General features: G+C 44.0%; 1 protein-coding gene across 4 annotated transcripts in view; it reads left to right on the top strand.

Annotated features, from left to right (window-relative positions):
• Positions 1 to 24,250, top strand: part of BMPER (BMP binding endothelial regulator) — a 250,671-nt gene that overhangs the window by 11,389 nt on the left and 215,032 nt on the right. For all 4 annotated transcript variants that reach the window (XM_027075245.2, XM_053218245.1, XM_015065034.3 and 1 more), the window contains exon 3: positions 21,785 to 21,884. In XM_027075245.2, coding sequence (XP_026931046.1) covers positions 21,785 to 21,884 — 100 coding nt within the window. The remainder of the gene's footprint in view (positions 1 to 21,784; positions 21,885 to 24,250) is intronic.

Here is a 24,250-nt window from a genome sequence, read left to right as displayed (position 1 = left end):
AGTAATTAGAAGAAGGGTTGTATTTAAGAGAAGGGTAGGCAAGGGATACAAGAGCGCTGATGCATAGGGGCACTTGTACCCCAATGTTTATAGCAGCACTTTCAACAATAGCCAAATTATGGAAAGAGCCTAAATGCCCATCAACTGATGAATGGTAAAGAAATTGTGGTTTATGTACACAATGGAATACTACGTGGCAATGAGAAAGAATGAAATATGGCCTTTGTAGCAATGTGGATGGAACTGGAGAATGTTATGCTAAGTGAAGTAAGTCATACAGAGAAAGACAGATACCATATGTTTTCACTCTTATGTGGATCCTGAGAAACGTAACAGAAGACCATGGGGAAGGGAAGGAAAAAAAAAAAAAGGTTAGAGAGGGAGGGAGCCAAAACATAAGAGACTCTTAAAAACTGAGAACAAACTGAGGGTTGATGGGGGGTGGGAGGGAGGACAGGATGGGTGATGGGCACTGAGGAGGGTACCTGTTGGGATGAGCACTGGGTGTTGTATGGAAACCAATTTGACAGTAAATTTCATATTAAAAAAAAAATAAGAGAAGGGTAGAGAAGTGTAGAAACCCATGGCAGAGACTGAGTAGTTATAGAAGAAGGAGCAGAGCCAGCAAAGTGCAGGCCAAGGCAGAAGAGGTTTGAAGAACAGAAAGACCAGGGGTATTAAATTTTGCAATGTTAGTCTGAAGATTCTAGGAGAATATCGAAGAAGGACCTTTCTCATCATCTTACCGAACTATTTGAAACAGTCAGTGATGGTGCGCACCTCTCTGGTACCTGTTGCACATTTCACATGGAATCGAATTCATCATAGATGGAATTTGGTGGAACCCCATTTGATAGAAATCCAAAGCTAAGATTGCTGTAGCGATTCTGAAAATTTACTGCAAAAATCACAAATTTTCCAAACTTTGATTTGGAAAGATCTTAGCAAAAGTGTTAAATACCACAAGAAATTTTAAAAGGTACCAAAACAAAACTAATTTCGTGGATAAAAGTAATATACTTTTCCAAACATCTTTGGAATGTTTCTATAGTTAAGGGCAAAATGGACAAGACCACACTGAGGCTTTTTTTTTTCTTTTTTTTTAATGAATAAGAGCAACAATATAAAAGAGCCTGGCTAATATAAAATCTTACCATTATGAACTTTCAAGTTTGCTCTATTAAACTGTTAATGGTGCTTTAAAAATATTATGATATAATTTAATCCCTAAGCTAGGTCTTCAGGAAAAATATTTTCTTTCTTCCCTGAATTTTCAATATCTGCTTTGTCATTGAAGTATAGCTGTGGAGTGGCAGCCCTGGTGTCTGAAATCCTGGGTTCAAGTCTCACGGGGGCCACCTGGTAGCTGTGCATCGCTAAGCAGGTGACTTGTACTCTCTGAGCCTTAGTCGTGAGTTCTGGGCAAATCGCAATGGTCTGTGTACCCAGCAGCTTCATCTCTAAAGAGGAATAATAACGCAGGCCCGAATCTGTTGACTGGAGCCATTATCTGAGGTGATACGTGTGGGTTAGACGTACTGATGTTTGTGAAAGACCTTTGCATAACAGTGTGAATGGAATTATTAAGGGTAAGAACCTGAATAGAAGAAAGTGAAGTGTGTGCCATAAACCAGCTTTTAGCAGATGATTTAATGTGTATATTTTTTTGAGAACAATAGTGTAGGGATTCCTAAGTCTACTCCTACTGTTGGCTTGTAAGACTTTGTGTGAGTTGCCTAATTTTCTGTGTCTCTTTGTGTTCATCATAGGGCCTTGGTCAGAACTGTGGGCTAAAACATGTAAAGTTCTTAAAACAGGGTTTGGAATATGGTAAGCACCTCCAAAATGATACTGCCACTATTTAAGTGCTGTGCAGTCACTCCCTCTACAGTGCTTTTAAGAAGCGATTAAATGGACTGTTTTTATTTCATTTTTTTTAGTTTTTAATCTTAATTTATTTTGAAAGAGAGAGAGAGGGAGAGGGAGAGAGAGAATCTTAAGCAGGCCCCATGCCCGGCGCAGGGCCTGAACACGCGGGGCTCCATCTCCCAACTGTGAGATCATGACCTGAGCTGAAATAAATCAAAAGTTGAACGCCCACCCAGCTGAACACCCCAGGCGCCCCTTTATTTAAATTTTTGTCTACACTTATGTAATATGTTTACTGTGAATTACTGTCAGGTAGACAGTGGAACTTCAGTAGAGGTGACTGCTATCTTTTCTGATAAAAGATGGAAAATGCTGGTCGTATTCGGGGCTTAGGAAGACGAGTTGCTTCTCTGTTTTTCATCTTCAAAAGTTCACCTCCTTCATTGGTGCCCGTCTACAGACAACTAATCACAATGTGGCCTTCACGGTGAGGCCTAGTTGTCCTTTTTCGACACTTGCCGTTGAGTCAGGAGGTGGCAGGTGGGAGGCAAAAATGTAAACTTAATTACTGAGTGGACCCTCTGAGCCTGGCACTCCTGAGTCCCCTCCAATTGAGAGGGTGACTCTGACCAAGCACAGTCACTCATGCATGCCCGTGGTGGGGGGCCTCATCCTTTACAGGCTAATCCCAGATTCACTGATATGACTGGATTTGACACGTGGGCCCTACAAATCCACGCGGCTTTGTAGTTTGCAGCCAGTGGTCCCATCAACTCCGTGGACCGTGCTTGTTGTCTTCTCTTCAACAACATGCTCTGTGTTGTAGTGCGGTTACCTGGGTGAATTTATGTCTTAGGAGATGAAGTCTGCAAGTCTAAGAACCTTGTCCAGTCATCTCTGCAAGCCCCATAGCTTCAGCGAGAGGTCCGCAACCTTGGGACTTAAGTAGGAGTCAGGCTGGAGTTTCCTGTTTATAGTTTGGGTTGTTAACACTTGGGCTAGTTCCCCCCCACCCCCAAGAATGGAACTCCAAGTTCCAGAACATGATTCTCCCAGAGAGTTTGTCACAGAAGGTCAGCCCTCTCTATAAAAGACATCCTAAATAATCATTACAAAAACACACTTTTCCCTTTGAAAGAATGTACTCACATTTGAAAATTTAGAGTCCTATAGACATTAAGACCTGCTTTTCTTTGTGACAAAAGGAACATTCTCTCTTATAGAAATATCCTGCTGTCAAAGGCAGCAATGTGTGTGACAATACAGGAGGTGTGAGAGGGAAGGATCTGGGATTATCTCACTCCTGCTCTCAAAAGTCACAATGAAAAATGCTTCCCCCATCCTTGTAGCTGCTGGTCTGGGTCATTTCCTCCCCTTTTAGTGAGGCTGGAGCTCCGAAACCCTGACACAAGCCCTAATGTTTATATTGGGTTTTGGATGTTAGCTCCCTTGGCTTCTGGGAGCTGACTCTGTTGAAAATTATGTTTTTCTTTTAAGGACAAAGGCCTTATTGTACGTACATGTTGTGTAGTGTAATGAGGTTTTTTTTTTTTTTTCTTTTTTTAAATGTTAGGTGATGGGTGGTACTAACCCAGATCTGCCAAATGAGAAGTTCAAAGGTAGGTCTGTAACCTGAATGGCAGTTAGAAGGTTTCACGCAGGTAACTTAACAAGAGAAAATAAGGGGGCGGGACAAGTGACATCTTCACTGACTACAGTGTGTGCCCCAAACGCCCGCCTTTGATGGAATAACCATAAAATCACTCTGGGAAAGGGCCTGCAGCCTGAGTGATGGTACCCCAGAGACACTTCAAAGAGAATGATAGAGATAATAATAAAAATAATAGAGATAACAGCCATTCCATTTGACTTAAAAAAAACAGGCATTTCCCAAATAACTCTTGTATTCTTGGTCAGCTAAATGGATTTTGGCTAGATGGTTCTTCATGGCTGCCTAGGCCATCAGGCCTAGGCTGAGCGTCTTATTTTTCAAGCCTGTGCGGTGGGCCTTTTTGGTTGTGTTGCTTGGTCCTTTTCATCTGAGGATGACCTCAGGAAACTATTCCGAGAGAGCCTGGGCCTGGACCACAGAAAAAAAGGCATGAAAACCAGAAGGCCAAAGCTGTTCTTGTATTTCTTTGGGCCTCGGTGAGAAGCATTTTTGGCATCTTTATCTTAATTCTTTTCCTCTTTCTCTGTAAACATTGCTTTTTTTTTTTTTTAAAACCTATCTTTCCTAGGTTCCTCTTTGAGAAATCTGTGGACCCCAGCAATGGCATTAAGATTCCTTTAACCCCTCACTGCTTTCTTTTTAGCGAGCAAAGTAATGACATCTGCATTCTTTTTCGTATTTATTCTTAGAGCTTCTTACTGGAAAAAACCGGAATGGGGTGGGCGGGGGGGATTCCTTTTCTATTTCATTTTCTCCTTAAGCAGAACTATTTGAGGGGAGATATGACAGTTGCTCCCTCTTGGGTCAGATGCACCTGCATTGTGTCTGTGGTCTGTGGTGCTTGAAGCTTCTGCCTCCGGGAAAGCCTTGCTGTGCCGAATTTGACTGCTTCATTCCATCCCTTTACCTTTCAGAAATTCACAAATCCTAGAGGCCCTCACAGCCTGCTGGCTGTCTCCTGCCTTGTGGATTTATAGTATAAAAGCAGTAGCATCAAGACATCTCACAGAGCAGTGTTTCTTGGTCTCGGTGGGGATACTATTTTCCTGAATGAGAGGACGTGAAAGATTAATCAGATATTCTCCCACTCGAGAGCGGCCGTGTACCTGTGTTCATGCTCCTTGGGGGGAATGGGGGCTATTGGAATTGCAATTGCGATGTGGTGATTTCCTGTTTTCAAGCACATGTGAAATGGTGGTTCCGTGCCCAGTGGGACCCACCAGAGGTTGGCTCACAGTCCCATTAGCACATAGGTGAGCACTGGGATGGAAATTCCTTTTCCCCTAAGAGGGAATTTGGGGAAGAGCTGAATGGCTGGGATGGGGGCAAGAATGTGCCATTTTTTCCAAGTCTTATTAGTCCAGGAGTGGTTTCTGTTGGAGGAAGTAGCCCTTCTTCCTCCTTACTGGGATGTGCTGGGAATGTATATACCAGAGAGCAGTGGCTTCCTTTTTGTTGTGAATGCTTGTGTGTGTGCATGTAGGGGAATAGTTGGGATTTATTAAAAAAAAAAAATATATATATATATATGTATGTATGTGTGTATACATATATATATATATATATGTGTGTGTGTGTATATATACATATATATATATATTTGTTTTATATAAAGCATACACTGGACAAGGGCAAAGAGAAACTTGCTTAAAGTAATTTACACACTATTTGGTCAAGTTACAGACATACAGGGTTCTCAGATTTTGGTGTTTGATTGAAGCATATGAAAATTTTGATCCTTGGTGTTGACCTTCAGAAACAGCAATTTTTGTGGTTCAACGTAATATATACTTTGAACATCTTAAGGCTTTTTCACTGGAGATAGTTACGCTGACAGGTTATTGCAATATATCTTAATAACGCAGCCTTTAAATTAAGGGTGAATTTATACTGGGTTCATAAACTAAACATAAAATGTGATGGTATAGTGAAACTAACACCTCTCAATCTCTGAACCCCCAGCTCTGAATTAATGGCTCTTGTGTACATCCTCAGATCCCTTCTGATGGTGGTAGGAGTAGAAAGAGAATCAGTATTCATTTACCTTAGTACCAGTGAGAGGGAATACATGGTATTCCCTGAAGGAGGAAAATGATTGATGGTCATTAAACTCAGCACATATTTATTGAGCATTTATGTTAATAATGGCCTGAGGCACTATGAGATTGGAAAAACACTTTTTAAAAAAAATGAACAAAAAATTAAATTATGTTCCAGATGGTTTTGAAGTTAGATGTCTTATATTGCTCTGGAGTTCTTTGAAAATTGATGAACTTCTGCTAGCCATGGGTATTAACTCTTAGTTGGAATATTTGATTAATCAGAACAAATTATTATTCCTTGACTGTGGTAGGTTATACACACACACACACACACACACACACAATATGTATGTATGTATTTAATATAATATTTAGATAATGGATCTAGTTTGCAGACTATTTTCTATTACTAGAGTCTAAAAGAGAGGTGTGAATGTGGGATTGAACCCGTGGTCATGTGCAGGTGGGCGAGGCCCTTCAAGTGGAGTTTGGGCACTGGTGACAAGGAACAGATGATTGTATTTCCCATGGCTAGTGGCCTTTCCCTCTTCCTGGCCCCCCACCCCCCACCCCCCCACTTCCAAACGGCTACTGGTCTTATCTCACACTGACAAGTCAGTGGTAAGGATTTTGCCTTTGGCTCTCAGTTTGTAATATGCATAAGAACCACAAGGAAGCTTGTTGAAAATGCAGACTCAGAGATCCTCCAGAGATTCTGAGGGTCTGGTGGGGACCAGAGAGTCTCTATTTTTAATAAACTCTTCCAGTGACTCTATGCAAGGGCCAATTTTTGAAAAACTCTTCCCAGCTGAGGTTAACGGAAAGGGAGGGATGTATAAATATAAACATAAATATAGGTAAATCCCCCAATGAAACAACACGTTAAACAGGGGATAGGTACAATTGAAGTTCTCTTTTTGGTACAAAGCTTAACAATAGGTCATCTCTCATTTACAGAATATTATTTTTCTGGGCCTTTCACGCAGTCATCTTGCACGCTAATGGTATTTGCTGAAGTGCCTCTTTTTCTCTTCATGTCCTTTCATCTCTCTTTTTTTTAATTTTTTCATGTTTTATTTTATTTTTGACACAGAGAGAGAGCACCTGAGCAGGGAAGGGGTAGAGAGAGAGGGGGAGACACAGAATCCAAAGCAGGCTCCAGGCTCTGAGCTGTCAGCCCAGAGCCTGATGCGGGGCTCGAACCCATGAACTGTGAGATCATGACCTGAGTCGAAGTGGGACGCTTTACTGACTGAGCCACCCAGGCACCCCATGTCCTTTCATCTCTTAAGCCTCCTTTTGTCACCCAATCAAAATGAGTCATTTGTTCTTTGAAGACTTATGTTGGTCACTTGTATTATAACCCTTACTCCTGCCTACCCTGAAGTTTTATTAATTCTTTTCATGGCCGTCTCTCCTGCTGGACTTCAAGCTTCTTCAGGGCAGGAATAGTGTCTGACTTCTCACTCCCACTCAAAGCATCTAGAATGGCACCTCTTAACAACTGTTTTATGAATAAATACTGTGTTCGTAAATTGGGGGGGGCGGGTAGCCTGATCTTCATTTTCCTCAAAGCCAGACTTCATTTCTGAGGTAGCGCAGGTTTTCTCAAGAAACCTATTTCCTAGGTGAGATAATTAAGGCCCAGAAAAGTGAAGCAAGACAAAGCTCACCCTGCAAATGAGCGAGAGTTGGGACTGTGATTCAAGGACGGGAATCCTGGGCCATCCTGGGTAGACTCCATAGAGTTATCAATCAGAGAATGTTTCCTGACCACAAGGATTGAGAAAGCACCCCGAGGGGGTGAGTGAGACCCAGCAAATAACTTCCCCAAGGATTAGGTTTTTAACAGTCCTTGTGGTCCAGTTAGGTAGAGCCCTGACTGGCGCCTTTGGGTGGGGCAGGCTGACCCTCTGGGCTGCTGCCAGCCCTTTCGTGTGATGGATTCTCACAGGGACACACTCTGTTTTCTGTGGTCTCTCTGTGATGGGCAGCAGCTGCACGAAGAAGCTGATGTGACGTATGTTTGTTGCTTCTTCAACATGAGCCAACTAGATGTAGCAATTTGACAAAACAGCCAGGGTTTTCGGACTGATTTGCTGGAATCCTGCAGCATCTGGAGGAAACAGGCAATCGATAAAGAGCTGAGGGCCAGGTGAGGTGGGGTTTAGAGACGCCCCAGCCCTTCCATTCCCAAACCTCCATAATAGAAGCTGTTTCCTTCTGCTAACAATTTCCATCCAGCAGGTACCTTCCTCATCCAGAACAGAACTATTCTGGGAAATTTTAGTTCTTTTCTCTCTCTTTATGCCACTCCATTTCTGCCCACATTTTCCTTTCCTTAATCAGGGAGAATGTAAAGTCAAGATGTTGCCTTCACATTCTGGTCATGTTGCTAAACTATTTCCCATACTTTTAATGGGAATCCTTAAAAATTTTTTTTTCTTTTTAAATTGGCCTGACATTCCATTGTTCCAGGGTTTCACCTTTATCATCTCCATCTTTATTATTTTTTACCATGTTATTTTCTCTCTCTGTTATTAGCTCAGCATTTCCATGATGTCACCACTCCTCAAGTTTTCTGCCTTGTTTTTCTCAGTTTCAGTTTCTAATTCTTGGTTTCAGCCTGATAATGAAATGTACAAAGAAAATTACAGTGGGGTGGTTGTTCCTCCTACACTCAACACCATGGCGGCCAAACATCTGAGGGATGGAGTGTCCAGTGGGGAGCTCTCTGGCATAGGTGGAGTTGGAAGGGCCGGTGGAAGGCCAGAAGGTAGGCCATTTGCTATAAGGATTAAGGAGTCAAGAAAAGGATAGCTAGGAAGAACGAAAGGGCTAGCTTAGAGCAGTGCCGAGTGCCCAGGTGGGAGTTGAGTAAATATTTTCCGCTAATGGTGATGGGCTGATACAATTTGGCCTGGTGGAGAGAATGCCCAGGGGAACTTTAACAGCCTTCCAATATGTGGGAAGGAAATTCTTTGTTGAAAGGACAGAGAGGAGTACACATCCCAAAGTTGCAACATATCTTTAGCTCTAGCTTCTCCGCTGGCCTCTCTGCCTCTTGCTTACTTCCAGAGTGAGCCCCAAAGTGGTTGTGGGGTGTTGGCTTCCCTGTTTCTTGGCCAGTGGCTGCCTGTGAGTGCAGGCCTCTTCCCTAGATCCCTCTATCCTAGTTACCCTGCTGTAGATGAGATCACCCTCTCAGCTTAGAGCCACATTTGCTGGGATCAGAAATTGAAAGCAGGGTCTGACTGTGGACTCTATACATCTCAGGGTTTTGGCTCTAGGTCTTAGTATAACCAAGAAGGAAAATTCTAAATAAAGGATTCCCCCCTTTTTCTTTCCATTACTCCTAAGGGTTAATATTCTCTGCCTCCTGCACTCTTCCTTAATACTCAACCAGCCTTTGGTTACTAGGCTCTGGTGGGTCTGAGCCTTGTTGGTTGGGGATATTGGTCCTAGAATTTTCCCCTGGCATTCTCGGCTCTTCTAGCGAGTCAGAATTTTCCTAAACTGCATCTATTCCCTCAGCGATGTAGCTTGGCAGGCACGCTGTTTATTAGCAATAGGGGCAAGGAGCGCCCAGCAGTGGCCAAGACAACATCTCTGTGAGCCTCAACTGACAGAGACAGTTCCATCCTGAAGTTTCTGGGTCCCTAGGTATCTGGCATGGTGGCAGGTGCTGAGAGAAGGTGACCTCTGGTGGTCACTAGATTAATGTGATCATTTGAGCCAGTGATTTTGTACAGGTGTGTGTGTGTGTGTGTGTGTGTAAGTAACACTTAGGCGTATAGTATTCTCTTAGCGCTTGTATGATGCATTTATAAGAATTTTGTTTCTTTGGCTATTCTTTCTTAGCGCTTTTTTGTTTTTGCTGGGCCTTTCATCTCTTCTTAAACATTAGAAATTGGAGGGCCCCAAGATCCAATCAAGATACTTTCTCTGTTTACATTTTTTTCTAGGTGACTTCATAGAGATTCATGGCTTAAAACCCATCCATACGCTGGAAGTTCCCACATTTATGGTCCCAGCTCTCTCACCCTTCAAGTGCAGACTCCTATCCAAGTGTGCACATGGATGTCCCGGAAACATCTCCAAGTTAAAATGGCCCAGACAGAGATCTTTCTCCCACCTGTCCCCCAAATCTAGTCTTTTCCAGCCAGCAGGGTCTGCTACATTGCTGCATTTTCTCAGGCCGTCAGCCCTGGGGGTTTTGATTCTTCTTTCTCTTCCAGCCTATGTGCAGTCTATTAGCAAATCTTGACAGCAAATCCTTGAAAATATATCTGAGAATTTCTGACTACCTCCACGATCATTTTTGCCTCTGGACAATATATTATCAACCAGTGACCATTTAAAAGTACATATCCAATTATTTCACTTATTTATGAAAATCCCTCCGGTCGTTCTCATCTCACTCACAACACAGTCTGAAATATAACTGTGGTCTGCGAGGCCCTACATGATCTGGCTCCTGATGCCGCCTCTGGCCTTCTCTCCCCATCAGAGCCATCCTTGGCTAGCACACGTGATACCCAGCACCCCCTCAGCAAGGGTATTTGTTCTCTCTGGAACACACTTATCCAATATATTACGTATTCTCATCCCCTCACTCTGGTCTCTGAGTAAAAATGTTCCCTTATCGAGGGTCTTTCTCTCCCCAGTACACATCGTCCTTCTGGGCCCTTGTCCTGCTTCATTGTTTCCAAAGTCCTTGTCAGTGCCTGTTATCAGGCAGATATTTGCTTCCTGTATGTCTCCCAATTAGAATATCAGCGCCCGTGAGGATGTGGGCTCTGCCCTTCACGCTGTACCCCCAGGGCCTGAGACAGTGCTGGCCCGGGACAGTGCTTATCTGTCGGATAAATGAGTATCTGCTATTTGTGTTTAATTTTTTGATTCAATAATTTGAAGATCTAGCTAATTCCAACCACCAAAATTAAATTATGAAATTTGATTTCTACTGTAAATCTGCTTTTTCTGTATGATAACTTGCCTTTTTCAGAGTTCACATTACATTGTGTATCAAATCTGATAGAAGGAAATTGTACAAATACACCAAAAGATGGAAAGTTGTGTCCCATGAACAATAACATAATCAGAGTAAGATATATATAATAAGCAATGATAATTATAAAACAAAATTTTTCCTATAGAAAACTATTTTTTAAAATATATATTACTGCTTATACTTGGTAGCATTGTAAGTATTGGTTTCGGTATTTAAATCAAAATTCAATATGTTGGTATTTTACATTTTGCCTAAAACATTTTATAGATGCAAGACCAGCAAAGTGTGTTAAATCTTAAAATTTCCTAGAGCAAGAATAATGTGGCACACAATATTTTCCCATGATATGCATAAAACAGAAAGTTCCAGGGCTCACAATGCTAAGCCATGTTGCTGCACGTAAGTTGGAGTGTGCTGGGATGTCCTCGTCAAAGGAGATTCCTTTTGTGGGTTGTCACATCCCAAGGTGCTGACATATGTCGGTCAAATTCTGTCTCAGTGAGATAACTGTGTAACAAAACTTTTTAGTCTCCTTCAGTGGCCCACATAGTAGCTAAGGAACCAAGATGAGTTGGATGATCTCAGGGAGATTGTGGCAGTGGACTTTGGTTGAAACTGACCTTTGCCTCCTCTGAACTCATGAACAGCACCATGGGCCACTCGTGTTGCAACATATGAGGTGCTTTTGCTGTGTTCATGCTCTGGTCCCTCTCCCTCTTGGACTGTAAGCTCTTCTAGGGCAGAAGATGTATCTGATTCATATTTTCTGTTCCCAGCAAAACCTGGCACAGTGCCTGGATGACAGCAGGGGCTCAAAAAATATTTATTAACCAGACTCACAGATTTTTAGTCAGATAGTTTTGACTTCTGCAGTGCAAATGTTTAACCCACAGAAAAACCCAGGCTTATAACAAAGATGTCACATTTCCTAAAGGCCATTTGTTTTCTGCTGACAGTTTTATCTTATTTTAGATGTTAAAGACTTCAATAAGCTGTTTTATGGTGAAACTCTTTTAAAAATCAACTATTAAGGGTAATAATCAGGGTTGGCCCTTTGTTTTTAAAAATGGGTCATGGGGCACCTGGGTGGTTCAGTCGGTTAAGCTTCCAACTTCGGCTCAGGTCACGATCTCATGGTTTGTGAGTTCAAGCCCCGCGTCGGGCTCTGTGCTGACAGCACGTAGCCTGCTTTGGATTCTCTGTCTCTGTCTCTGTCTCTGTCTCTCTCTCTCTCTCTGCCCCTCCCTGCTTGTTCTTTCTCTCTCTCAAAAATAAAAACAAACAGTAAAAAGGGCACATGTGGTGAATCCCTTTAGCAGCAAGTTTATGTAATGTCTGGTGGGTACCTAGTCATTTCTTTGTAACACCTTAATCTGATATGGATTATATACAAAATTTACATTTGTTGATTGTTTGATGAGTTTGAAAATGAAAGCTCGTGGATTAAAATTACATTCTAAACCTATGAAATAAATCTGTGGCTTCTTCAGTGCTTTCTGACATCTGCATGTGGCCCTTGGGAAAGTCTTGGTGAAGGGAACATGTTGCTAATGGCCCTGGTGAATGAGTCAGACCAACCCTACCTCACAGAATTGCCTTCATATGGGAAGTCTGGAGCTGGCTTTTCCAGTTTCAGCCAGCTAGAGGGCCCCTGCTTCCCCTTGCTCTCCTGCCTGATGCTCCTCAGGCTAACTGGACCCTGTCTGCAGTCAGTATGGATGGGAAGACGATCCGGGAGCAGGGATCTTTCCAGCATCTAATGCCTCACACTGCCTTTACCGTTATTCAGAGGGAGGACAGTAGGAATCAGCTCTACAGCCTGCCATCCCAGGGGTCCCTTTGAAAGCCTCTGTGATTGCTGGTGGTCAGGGTCAATTGTGCAGATGTCTTTAAAAGTGTCTCACTAGTGACCAGAAAGTTACTTTGTCAAGATGACAGATGGACTGCGAGCAGCCCCTCCACCCTGCCTGTGTTCCCTGTGATGTCAGCTCCATTTACTTGTCAAGAGCAGGTATTTTTGTAGCTCCCAACAGTGCGCAAGCTTTCACGGGCAACCTGAGAAAACTCTTCTGTTCTGTTCTGTGAAAAATCTGCTCCGTGGCTCGTTGTTGACCCACAGGAATGAGGGGGCATGTGAGGACCTGGTGAGTCCCACCCACTGTGGAAGATGCAGGAAGTGGCATGTGCTGACGAGGGGGACACCTTTCAGGGCTGGCCCCAAGAGGAGGTGGTCTGCCACCTCCCACCATCCCGGCAGGACACCAATGGGATCTAAGACACTCCATCTCTACGCTTTGGACGTTTGCATTCTTGGCAGAGAATCCTCTATGTGCGTAATTGACAGGGTCCGTTGACCTCTCAGCCTCTTTGTCTAGCCAGAGAGCCTGGTTTGTACATGGTGGTGGGTCAGAAGAGGCACTGCCACGATCATCTCTCCACGCATCCTTCCTGGACGTCACATCGCAACCTTTCCTGTGGGAGGTGCTCCAACTTTATTATTATGTTTAGCTCCTTCACTCCTCAGTCTCTCCAATACTCCCGCCAAACTAGTGGGCAGCCTCCACGCCATTGCCCAGAGAGGAGGAACCCCGGCTTGTGCCCTCAGTGTCATAGATGTCGCTGGTGGTTGGACTTGGCCTTCCATCATCTGGAGAGTAAAAGAACTCACCAGAAATGCATACAAATGTTCAGAGAATTTCATCTCCCCTTTCTTCTTTGTTTTCTTTTTGGGTGGAGGAGGAAACAGATTCATTATTCTTCTTGTGCTGAAGGGCGCACAGCAAAGTAAAATCATCAAAGGTGCTGGGAGAGACAGCTGGACCGCTTGTGCTGGAGGCTGCGTTACTTTGAAGGACTTCACCCCCTCTCACCCCTGGTCCGGAATCTGTAGACATTTCCTCTGTATCACCGGCCCCATCCCACGTCCCAGCTGTTTGATTCCCTTTTGGTTGGCTGGGGAGGAGAGAGGAGCGGGCTTGAGAATTTGGGCAAAATTAAGGAAGGATGCCCACATTTATTCCTCTCGCTTCACATATTTGGCTCCCATCTCCTGGCAAAAGGGGACCAGCCTATCTTCTGGTTTTCCCTTCTGCTTCTGAGGGCTGGAGTTGTCAGAGCCGCGCCTGTGGCAGGGTCCGATGTGCGAGGTCGCCGGCTGCTTTGTGTCCTATCCATTATGGTTCCATGAACGTGGTGCTACCCGCAGACCCTCGCTTATAAGACGTACGGTGTAATAAAAACCAGGCAGTGCTACTTTCTTTGGGCTACTATTTTTATTTGGTGGTTATTTCTTTTGTGTTCTGCCATCTCTAATGTTTTGGTTCTATTTCAAAATATGATTAAACAGAATGAGGAGCTGTCTGACACTGCCCTGTTTTAAATCACAGTTGTGCTTGAGTAGCCGGGACATTCTAATGGCCTGTGTTTCTTTGTTCTGAGAGTTTCTTGGAAAGGAGAAAAAAAAAAAAAAAGAAAAAAGAAAGAAAAAAGAATAAAACAACAACACCAGACCTAAATCCTTAAACAGCATAGAACCCAAAACAATCCCTTCCAACAAACGAAAGCCCATTAAAAAAGAATTGAAATGTTAGGTAAGTTAAATATAAAAGGCCTCCTTATTAATCCCCCGTTGCTTCTTCTGGCACGTGTCATATTTTCAAGGTACAATATCAGGAGAGCACTGTCACTTAGTGATGTATTAGGGCCATATATCATCAGAACATCGTCTTTGTAGAGGATATGGGTACTAAAAGACACGATTCTGGCCAGACAGAACAGCAGGGGGCCTTACTTCTTTTCTCCAGCTCCCCCTTACCCCTCCTGCCTTTTTCTTTAATCTCCCTCTGTTTTGTGTTGCAGAGAAGTGAATTTCTTCATGGGATATGACTTGTTGCAAAATAATCGGGGGGCCCCGGTGGGCTTCATAAAGTCTTTTAAATGGCTGAGTTTCAAGGGCAGCTTTGTTCAGAGTTTGCACTGTTCGCAGGGCCGGGGAAGGCCGCATTTGCCAGGGTCCAGGTCTCCAGGGGAAAGGCTCGCTGAGCCTAGACAGGAGGAAGAAAGAATAACACTCCCAGATGTAGTGCAGTGAATTGTGTTGTCCTTGCAAGATGCTTGCTTGCACATTAAGTCTCCAAAAATATGTTCTTGCAAGGGATTTTTACCTTAAGACTCCAAAAGTGTGGCCTCCGGGTGCTACCAGCCTCCCGGAGAGACACCCTCCTGCTCAAATTGAGGAAGCAATGACAGGGCTCGGAGGCTAAGGATCCAGGTTCTGATCTGTTTTGCAAATGACCAGGCTTTCAGAAATTGAGGCTTGTTCTGAGTTTTAAGCCAGAGACTTAATCTGTCTATCTTAAAATGCACTATTTTTATTCATGTGTTCAAAATGAAACCATAAACCACTAAGGTTTATAATGGTCTGAAAATGAGGAGTGCTTAACAAAGGCAAACATTTAAATTCCTAGCTACAAGGGAGAGATGGCTCATCTTAGCCTTTGAACCAAATTGTGTAGCATTGTGATTTAATCACCAACACCGCTATCGGTGAGTCCTGGCTTTGAATCTCTGCCCTGACTAGCTGTGTAAACCCAGGGAAGCCCTTAAAACTCTCTGTGCCTCAGTTTTCTTATCGAAAACAATAGGGGTAAATTGGTACCTTCCTGAGACTTGTTGCAAAGGTTAAAAAGGATATAATACACAAAACATGCTCAGCACAGTCTGGCAAATAATAGATTTTCTATAAATGCCAGGTCCTCTTAATCAGCCCCCTGCCTGGAAAACTATATGCCACTTCATTGTTTGGTTAGCAATGGATCGGCGCGCTCTCTCTCTCTCTCTCTCTCTCTCTCTCTCTCTTGCTTTGGCTATTAAAGGAATTTGCAAAGAGTGGTGGAGGTTGGGGGTTCAGAAAGGTCTGAAAATGCTAATTTACATTAAAAGCAAGGGCCATTGACACCTGCCACCTTTCCTACTGTAACCTCAGACACCTCCCACCTCTTGTACTGACCTCACTCAATTGGGGAAGAAAAGAGATCTTGGGAAACATTCTCTTGCCTGGGAAGTTTGAGTCATTTTCCTTACTAATCGCCCTTTCCTCACCTTTGAAATGGTTTTGTTAATTTTTTCTCTCTTTCCATTTTTTTTTCTTCCTATTTTCATTGAGCTGAGAGATATGGCTCAGAGACTCATACTTGTAACTAAAGCTTTGTAGTGGACCAAATTTCCCCCACCCCTTTTTTTTCTCCAGCTCATTCTGTGCAAGAATTATGGGGAAGTCAATTGTACTATCAGTAATAAAGGACGAGCAAGTAAAAGCTTAATTAAAACAATAAATCATCAATCAAATTTAATATTGCCACTGGCAACCACTGAACTATCTCAGTTCCCCCCACCCGCCCGGTGATTATTGTCTCAGAGATCAAGAACAGATTTTGTCCGAAGGAGACAGGCTGGAGCAGGTACAGGCTTGTGTTGGCTCCTCTATGAGCGCTCATGCTCCCTTGGAAAGGATTTCCCCTGACCGTATGTTCCAGAGAATCACTGTATTTTATGTCCCATTTGTCAAACCCACTGACAAGCAATGGAACCTGCCCACTCTGGGTCTTTTCTTTCAGCCTTTGCCTGTATCTCTGAATTCTAGAACCATGCCATTATGCAGCCAGTCTGTTTGCCCAAGTCCCGGTCCAGCCCTTGCACGGCGCCTTTGACAGGTTACCTTATAAAAGGGCCGGAGACCTTGTGTGTTGGGCCCAGGTGGCCTCTTTCTGGAAGATTTCCAGACTAGCTCAGCTACGTACTAATCTATTCCTAGAATCTCAACAGTCATGTAGGAGCTAACCTAATTCTAATATGATACACCCATAAATTTTAATGCTGTGCCTTAGCAACTAACCTCCTTGGCTGGCCCCTTAATCCAGGCCTGGGAACCAGGTTGTGTTCCCAGGTCCACTGCTCGCTAGCTCTTTGAGGGACCTGAGACACTTAACTTCATTGTGTACCATTCCCCCATCTGCAAATCTTAAGAAACCTGTGAGGATTAATGAAATAATGTCTGCTGAGCACTTTAGAAGAAAAGTGCTATGTAAACTTGAAGTATTATTCTTCTGTTTATGAGAAGTTTTATAATATCGCCTAGGAGAAATTGTGACCTGTGTTCAAAGGTACCATAAAGTTCCCTTCGGCTCTTTTGGGGCTGGATTTGAGTTACAACGGGGGACTTCAAGGAAAAGTTGACCTCTTTAACTTCATGCATGGGGAGACTAGAAATTCCACGGAGAATACATGTGCTGATGTCGGATCACCTTCCTCCTTGGGAAACTTGACACAAGATATTTGTAATCCTAAAAACAAATTCCTCTGTGATCAATCTTGAGACTCTCAAGTAGTGAAACACCATTGAGAAAAAACAAAACAAAACACCATTTTTCTCACAGAGAAAAATAATTTGATTCGGGGTCAAAGTGTCCTATCTGTGCTCACCGCCCACGATGGCTTTTGAGTCAAGGTGACATTCCCGCTTGGTGCCAGAAGCTGCACTGCAGGTTTGGTGCGATCTGCTAACGTGTGACGTCTTGTTTCCTCCAACACTGTAGGTTTCTGGAGAATAGAGAGGAAGCTTGTAGCATGACTCCTCGCTCCAACGGCACCGCGTACCATGGCACACATATCAAGTCTTCAGTTTGGCTGCTCTAGAACTACACTGTGTCTTTACTTGTCAGAGTTGTCCTGCTGGGCATCCGTCCCCTGACAGTAGCTGTTGATGAAGCGGACAGATGAGTCAGGGTTAATATGGGTCCACTCCCATGGATGTTTGCATTTTGGTAGGGGGATTCTGGAGGGCAACACAGTCTTATAAGCTCCTCCTCAAGTAAGACTGCCATGATTCAATGACAGAGTTGGGGGGGGGGGGTTGCACATACGTAGGAGGAAGGGATAGTCTTCAGGGCTTCTAATGGAAGAAAGACAACCACTGTTAGTTGCCTCTTTATCTCCTCTATGATACTCCCTGGCCTGTGGACTTCATTGACATATTGAGTGTTGTTCATCTGGTCAGAAAAAAGTATTACAACTTCACAACCTTCTTGATTTTCTGCAAAAGGGTCTGGCACTTAGAATTTGGTAGTTTGCCACATGACAGCTGTTTGCCCCCAAGGGCAGGGTTTGGTTTTATAAGAGACAAGGACTGAAGGGAAATAATGCCATCTTCTAGGAAGACACTCAGGTGGTCTGCCAGCTTCCTAATATGGCTGTAGAGTCTCAGCAGGCGGGGCACCAGGTATTTTTGTTTTTTATTCTTATTTCAAGATATTTGAGGTACAGTTTCAGAGTCTAAAAATAGAGTATCTGCCTGTTGACCTTTCTCCCTGATCGGTCTCATCATATTAACTGCTGTGTTTTCCTCTCCAGATTTCTATTTTATTATTATTTTTTAAAATATAAATGAAAGGTCAGGTAATACTTTCCATATTTCATAATAGGATTGGTCCCGGAAGAATCTGAGAAAAAAAAAAAAAATCAAGACATTGGCTTGAAAGAGAACAAAAGCGTTTCAAAAAACATTTTTTTCTAGTTGCAGAAAGCAAACAGGAAAATCTCCCAGTGGTGATCTGCTATCTTCTCTATAACCCCACCACCACTCCCCTGCAGTGGGAGATCATTTCCCTCAACAGCAGACGCTGAAAAATGTTCAGGAGCCACTGCCGGGTCTCATGGTCCCAATTCCTAAGCCCATGGAACTCTGTGCTACCATCTAGTGGCAGACTTCAGACACAACAAGCTGGCTGCGGGAATCCTGTTTGAACTTGGCTGTGGCTGGAGCTGTGGTTTGGCTCACATCCTTATAGAGCTTTGTTGCCAGCCATGTAGACTTTTTCTTTTTTACTCCCTATGCCCCCCCTTCTATTTTTGCATGTTGGCACTTCATTTCATGTGCCTCCAGAGGCTATGTTTGGGGTTTTGATATATTCAGTCTTTTGGAAAGGAGGCAGTAATGCAGATACCTTTGACAACAGGTAAATCACAGGCAGGCTAGACCCTAGAAAGTGATAAACACCAGGAGACAGAGACAGAGCATGAAAAATGTGATAAGGCTTATTACTCTTAAACACTGGCTAGGTCTGTTTTTTAGAACATTCTGACATTTTCCTGCAGTGCTTTTCTACCACTGTGTCTGTTGCTTAGATTTGGAGAGATTCAAGCCCAAGCTGGAATCTCTGGGAAGTCTGTTTGGGGATGCCAGTCTAGATTTCAGAGATATATAGGCACAGCTACCTATCAGATTATCCAGAATGGTTAGAATTGTCCTCATTACCAGAAAACAGCTGGTGTTTGTACACCTTCCCATGGTTGGTGATGACAAAGCTCTGTGGAGTTATCCTGCTCCTGTTAGAGAGCTCACTTCACTTGTGTGGAACGACTGGGAAGGCACCAGTCTCCCCTGGGGCTTCTGGGCCGGGACATTGTTTTGTTCTTGTCTGTATCCTGAGTGCCTGGAAGTAGCAAAGTGCAACATTTAAATGTTTGCCTTTGGAGTCAGACAAGCCTCTCTTTGCATTCCAAATCTGACTTTTATGTGACCCTGGGCAGGTTTCTTAACCTTGGTTCCTCATCTGTAAAATGGGGGGTGATGTGGATTTTTTGGGGTGAAATAATGCATATAAAATTCTTAGCACAGAGCCCGGTACATGGAACGTGTTTGGTAAGTATGAATCAGCATCAGAAAAGGCTTCTTGAGTGAAGAAGTGAGCCAAACGAGCCATGGCCTTGCATCAGGGCAGAGGACACTTGGCGCACATGGGGATGAGGAGGCCAGCAGAGATGGGCTGCTGCAGGCGTGGCTTCGTGCGTGCGGCTTCTCACCAGAGCCGCCGGCTGCAGCCCAGCGTTCTTGTCTTGCCGCAAAATCAGTGACAGCAAAGCGAGTGGTCTTAATTAACCTGTGCTTAAATTTACTCTGTAGCTGCTGGACTCAATTAAGGAGACAGAGGAATCAGCCTCTGACCAGCAATTCTCTGTAGTTTTTCTTGCTTTCTTCGAGGGCCTGCGATTCTAAGCATGTGCTTCATATCCTTGTCAACCAGACACCAGGGAAATGATCGGATATGGCGGCTTGGTAGAATATGAAAAAACTCCAAATGTCATTAGAATGGGGGAAATCCTGCAGTAAAAGTAGAGCTAAAGTTTAGGTTTGGGGTGTGTGTTTGTGTGTGAGAGAGAGAGAGAGAGAGAGGGAGGGAGGGAGAGAGAGAGGGAGAGAGAGAGAACAACAAAAAAATTCCAGATGTGCAGCTACAAACCATCTGGTTGGAATGACTTTTGTGCTGGACTGTAATTACAAGCTATTTATTATGAATCTTGGGATCCTGTTATGGATTTTGACTGGCTCCCAGGTTTCTAATTTAGCAAAGGATTCCTATATTTAAGAAAGTGTGTGTCTTCCCATTTATCAGACCCTGAATTGTGTCTCATACCCACTCTGACCGCCCTGAGAGCTTTGAACTCCCCATGCCTGAGGACTTTTCCCTCCAGAGAGGAGATGCACTTGGGAGTGGCCCTTCCCTAAAGCTGCAGCCAGGTTTGCATAAGCCGTGCTAACAGAAGTTCTGCTTAGAAAGTGTGTTCACTTCCAGAGTCTTGGGGTGGGGGTGGGGGCAGGGTCGGTATCAAACCGCGGCTTGTGGGAACTGCACTTTGCCAAATGAAGTCACTGTTAATGATGCCAGGCAGCATATATCCCTGATCATTGCTCATGATGACTTCAGTGGTAGTGGAGGGACACTATTAATATTTTAAAATATACCTCTTAAATTTGAGTTGTGACCATACTATGTATTTTGCTTGTAACTTGAGAAAAATTATGAGAATCAGTTGAAGGGCTGTGACCTACAGTGAGTCTTGATGCAGCCATCATTATGAAGGAGAGGGGGAGGGAAAGAACTTTGGAGGGCTGGGAGCTGGGCCACCTGGGTTCAGATTTTAGGTCTACCATCACTTGAGGGACTGCTGACAGCTCCCGAACCCATCTCAGCCTCACTGGGAACAAGAATGTGCTCTGTAGAGTGGCTGCACGTTGGAATTACCTGGGAAGCTCGGGAAGCACCCAGGTCTCATCCTCAGATCAATCAGCTCGGAGCTTCAGGGGGTGGGAGACAGTGCCGTCTTTGTTAAGAACCACACAAGGGTCCTGGTTTGCAGCTAAGGATGAGGACCACAGATTGTGGGAGGAAATGAGGTTAGCTCCGTGAAGGACCTTATCACATAACAGACACCAAAAAGGGGGGGGGGGGAAGAATGGATTCCTCAGGTCATATGTATATATACCTTCTCTGAGCAGCAGTTTTCTTGTTTATCAACTGGGGATATGAATAATGCTTATCTTGCAGAAGTTAAGTAGGAATGAAAGCCATAGTGCCTAGCATATAGGAGAAACTTACTGAAGCTCAAATCTTGTTGAGGTTTGTGACATTGTATTTTTGGTGCACGTGTATCCGATCTGTGTATAAACAGGCATATACATCACGTTTGGGTCTTCTCTGAGACATTTTAACAGCTAACCTTTCAGGATAAAACCGAAGATGCAAATGCTCACCACACTTCATTAGCATAAGTGCTAATATAATGCAGCTGTCCCATGGCTATAAAACACTGACGCCTGTGTCTCTGCTTGGCGTGGGGAATATTATTTTTTCTCTAACTGAGCTGATTCAATACTCAACTTTGTCATTATTTGAGTTGGAACTTTAGATTGCTGCATTTTAATGCACTCTACTATTAAGGATTGTTGGACGGCTGTGTGCAAATATTTTTGTTCTCACGATGCAGTCCTGGCCCAGGTAGCCCAATGGGCAAAATATGATTTACACAAATATTATCGTTCCTATAGTGTATACTAAAGAGAAACCTTAGAACAGAGCGGGAGAATGCTTTTCTCTCGCTGTTCGGTTATCTGGGTTACGTTGGTTTCTGAAGAAGGGACTTTTCATCCCTTCTCGTGTGCCCTTCTCAAAAGTTCTGTGTTTCTGGATGACTATTTCTGTTCCAGAGAGAGCGAAATCCTATTTGCTTTCGTGAGTGCTCTTGCCAAGATGAAGGCAAGATAGGAAGAGGGAGGCTAGGAAAACCTGTGTCAGGCTTCTGGGGATTCTGTTTGGAGTTGCTTTCAAATGTCTCTTGTCTCTTTTTGCCTAGAACAAGGAAGTGACCTGTAAGAGAGAGAAGTGCCCAGTGCTGTCGAGAGACTGTGCCCTGGCCATCAAGCAGAGGGGAGCCTGTTGTGAGCGGTGCAAAGGTGACTTATGTCTTGGCCGCCTTCTCTTCTGGCCGTCGCTTCGGGCATTTTTATTTCTCTTTTTCTCACCTTCCTCTTCACTCAGCTCTTGGCTGGGGTGCAAGTGGGTGTTGGGAGGGAAGCTAGTGTGTGTGTATGTGTGTGAGTTTGGGGAGGTTGGTAATAATAGGGACTCTTCTAATGGAGGGAAGAAAGAAGAGTGGCCATCTGCATATTTGGTTTCCTTTCGAAGGCAAGTGGCTTAAGTGTGACAGAGATGCTACAGACATGATGCCTATGTATGTTCGTATGGACATGCACACTGTTTCTTTTGTCAAGAAGTTTCAATGGTTTCTCCTGGCTGCATGCTCACCCTGCCTTCCTCTGCCAGAGGAGTAAGCCTGAATTTTATCATTTTGATCCCTATTCATTTTTTTCTTAACTTCAAAAATGAATCAACGTTGCTGTCCTCACCTTGGAAGCCTCTCTAACATATTCTTACTCCAACCTCGTTTTCCACGGCCCTCCAGTGCACGCACTCTCTCTTGAACATGCTGTTCCTGCTGTAGCCGCTTAGCCTCGGCTCAGGTCTCTCCTCCTGAGAGACCTGTCCATATGCTGCCTGTGCTTAAGGCCCCCAGCCTACATTGTCTATGTTTCTGTGGCACACAGAAGTCCACATGGGTTCTTCATGGCTGTGCTTTTTCTCCTTCATCACCTTGTTTGCGTTCGTAAGTCTTTGGGGACGGGAGCCATGTCATGCTCTGACATCGCCTTGTGCCTAACAGAGGGGGTCCCTCGAGAGGCAACGAGAGCATCATGGCTCAGGATGTGGGCTCTGGAGTTACACAGTCCAGTCTCGGGCTGTGGAGTGTTTACCAAAGTTCATGGCCACTAGGAACCTCAGTATGTGACCTTATTTGGAAATAGGACCTTTGGAAGTATAATTAGTTAAGATAAGGTCATACTGGCTGAGGGTGGCCCCAGGTCCGATATGACAAGTGTCTTTAGACCAGGGAGTGGAGACAGGCAGATACACAGAGAAGACAACCATATTATGGGAAAGGCAGATATAAACGCCTGCGCTCTGTTCCCTGGGACTCCCGTTCAGTTGTTCTGGGGAGGGGGATAGGTGTTTGTCTTTTTAAATTTTTTTAAATGTTTATTTATTTTTGAGAGACTGGGGGAGGGGCAGAGAGAGAGGGAAACACAGAATCTGAAGCAGGCTTCAGGTTCTGAGCTATCAGCACAGAGCCCAACGTGGGGCTCGAACCCACAAACTGTGAGATCATGACCTAAGCCAAAGTCAGATGCTTAACCAACTAAGCCACACAAGCCACCCTCTGAAGGCATTTTTTTTTTAATGTTTATTTCTGGGAGACAGAGAGACAGAGTGGGGGAGGAGCAGAGAGAGAGGGACCCACAGAATCTGAAGCAGGCTCCAGGTTCTGATCCGTCAGCACAGAGCCTAATGTGGGGCTCGAACCCATGAACCGTGGGATCGTGACCTGGGCGGAAGTCAGACACTCAACCGACTGAGCCACCCAGGCGCCCCGGTCTGCAGCCATTTTTAATGACAACCCATGAGTCTCAATATTCAGCAAAGATCCTGTGAACTTTTTAAAACATACTATTATGTAAAATCCACATTTCAAGAATTAATGCCCAATTGTGTGTTAATAACTACAGTTATTGTAGTAAACTATTTAGTTAAAAAATTAAAAACTAAAAAAGCAAAATCAAACCCAACAGAGACAGACATTAGAGTTAAGCCACCACAAGCCAAGGAGCACCTGGAGACACTAGGAGGCAGGAGAAAGCAAGGAGGGGCTCTTCCCAAAGCCTTTACAGGGAGCACAGCCCTGCCAACACCCTGATTTTGGACTCCTGGGCTCCAGAACTGTGAAAGAGTAAATGTCTGTTGTTTAAAGCCACCAAGGTTGTGGTAATTTATTATGGTAGCCCCAAGAAAAGAATACACCAACATCTCTACTTAGGCGGGTAAAGATATGGAATCTCTCCCCCAGTTCCCTCCTATATATGGAGGTAATAATTGTGTTGGAGGCAGTTGAGTGGGAAGGTCCATTCAAAGTGCTTAGCACAGCCTGACATGTAAGCGTTTCTCAGTTAATTTCAGTATAGTAGGTGCTCTTTAAATATTTGGTAACTGGACTATAAAAATATACCTTCTGAAGCCTTTTTGGAGCAGGGGTGGAGTGGGCTGGGATGATATTTTTTCAGAGCCTTTTGCATCAACCATTTACCTATTGCCTTCTTCTTACAAGTTGGGAGTCAGATGTTTTACCCATTTGACTTCTGAGAGCTATCAATGTGAGGCCTGAAATGGTAATTTATTAGGAATCTCCCAAGCAGATGGTCAGATAAAG

The sequence above is a fragment of the Acinonyx jubatus genome, chromosome A2 (genome assembly GCF_027475565.1).
Source record: "Acinonyx jubatus isolate Ajub_Pintada_27869175 chromosome A2, VMU_Ajub_asm_v1.0, whole genome shotgun sequence".
Lineage (NCBI taxonomy): Eukaryota > Metazoa > Chordata > Mammalia > Carnivora > Felidae > Acinonyx > Acinonyx jubatus.
This window is presented reverse-complemented; position numbering and strand designations above follow the sequence as displayed.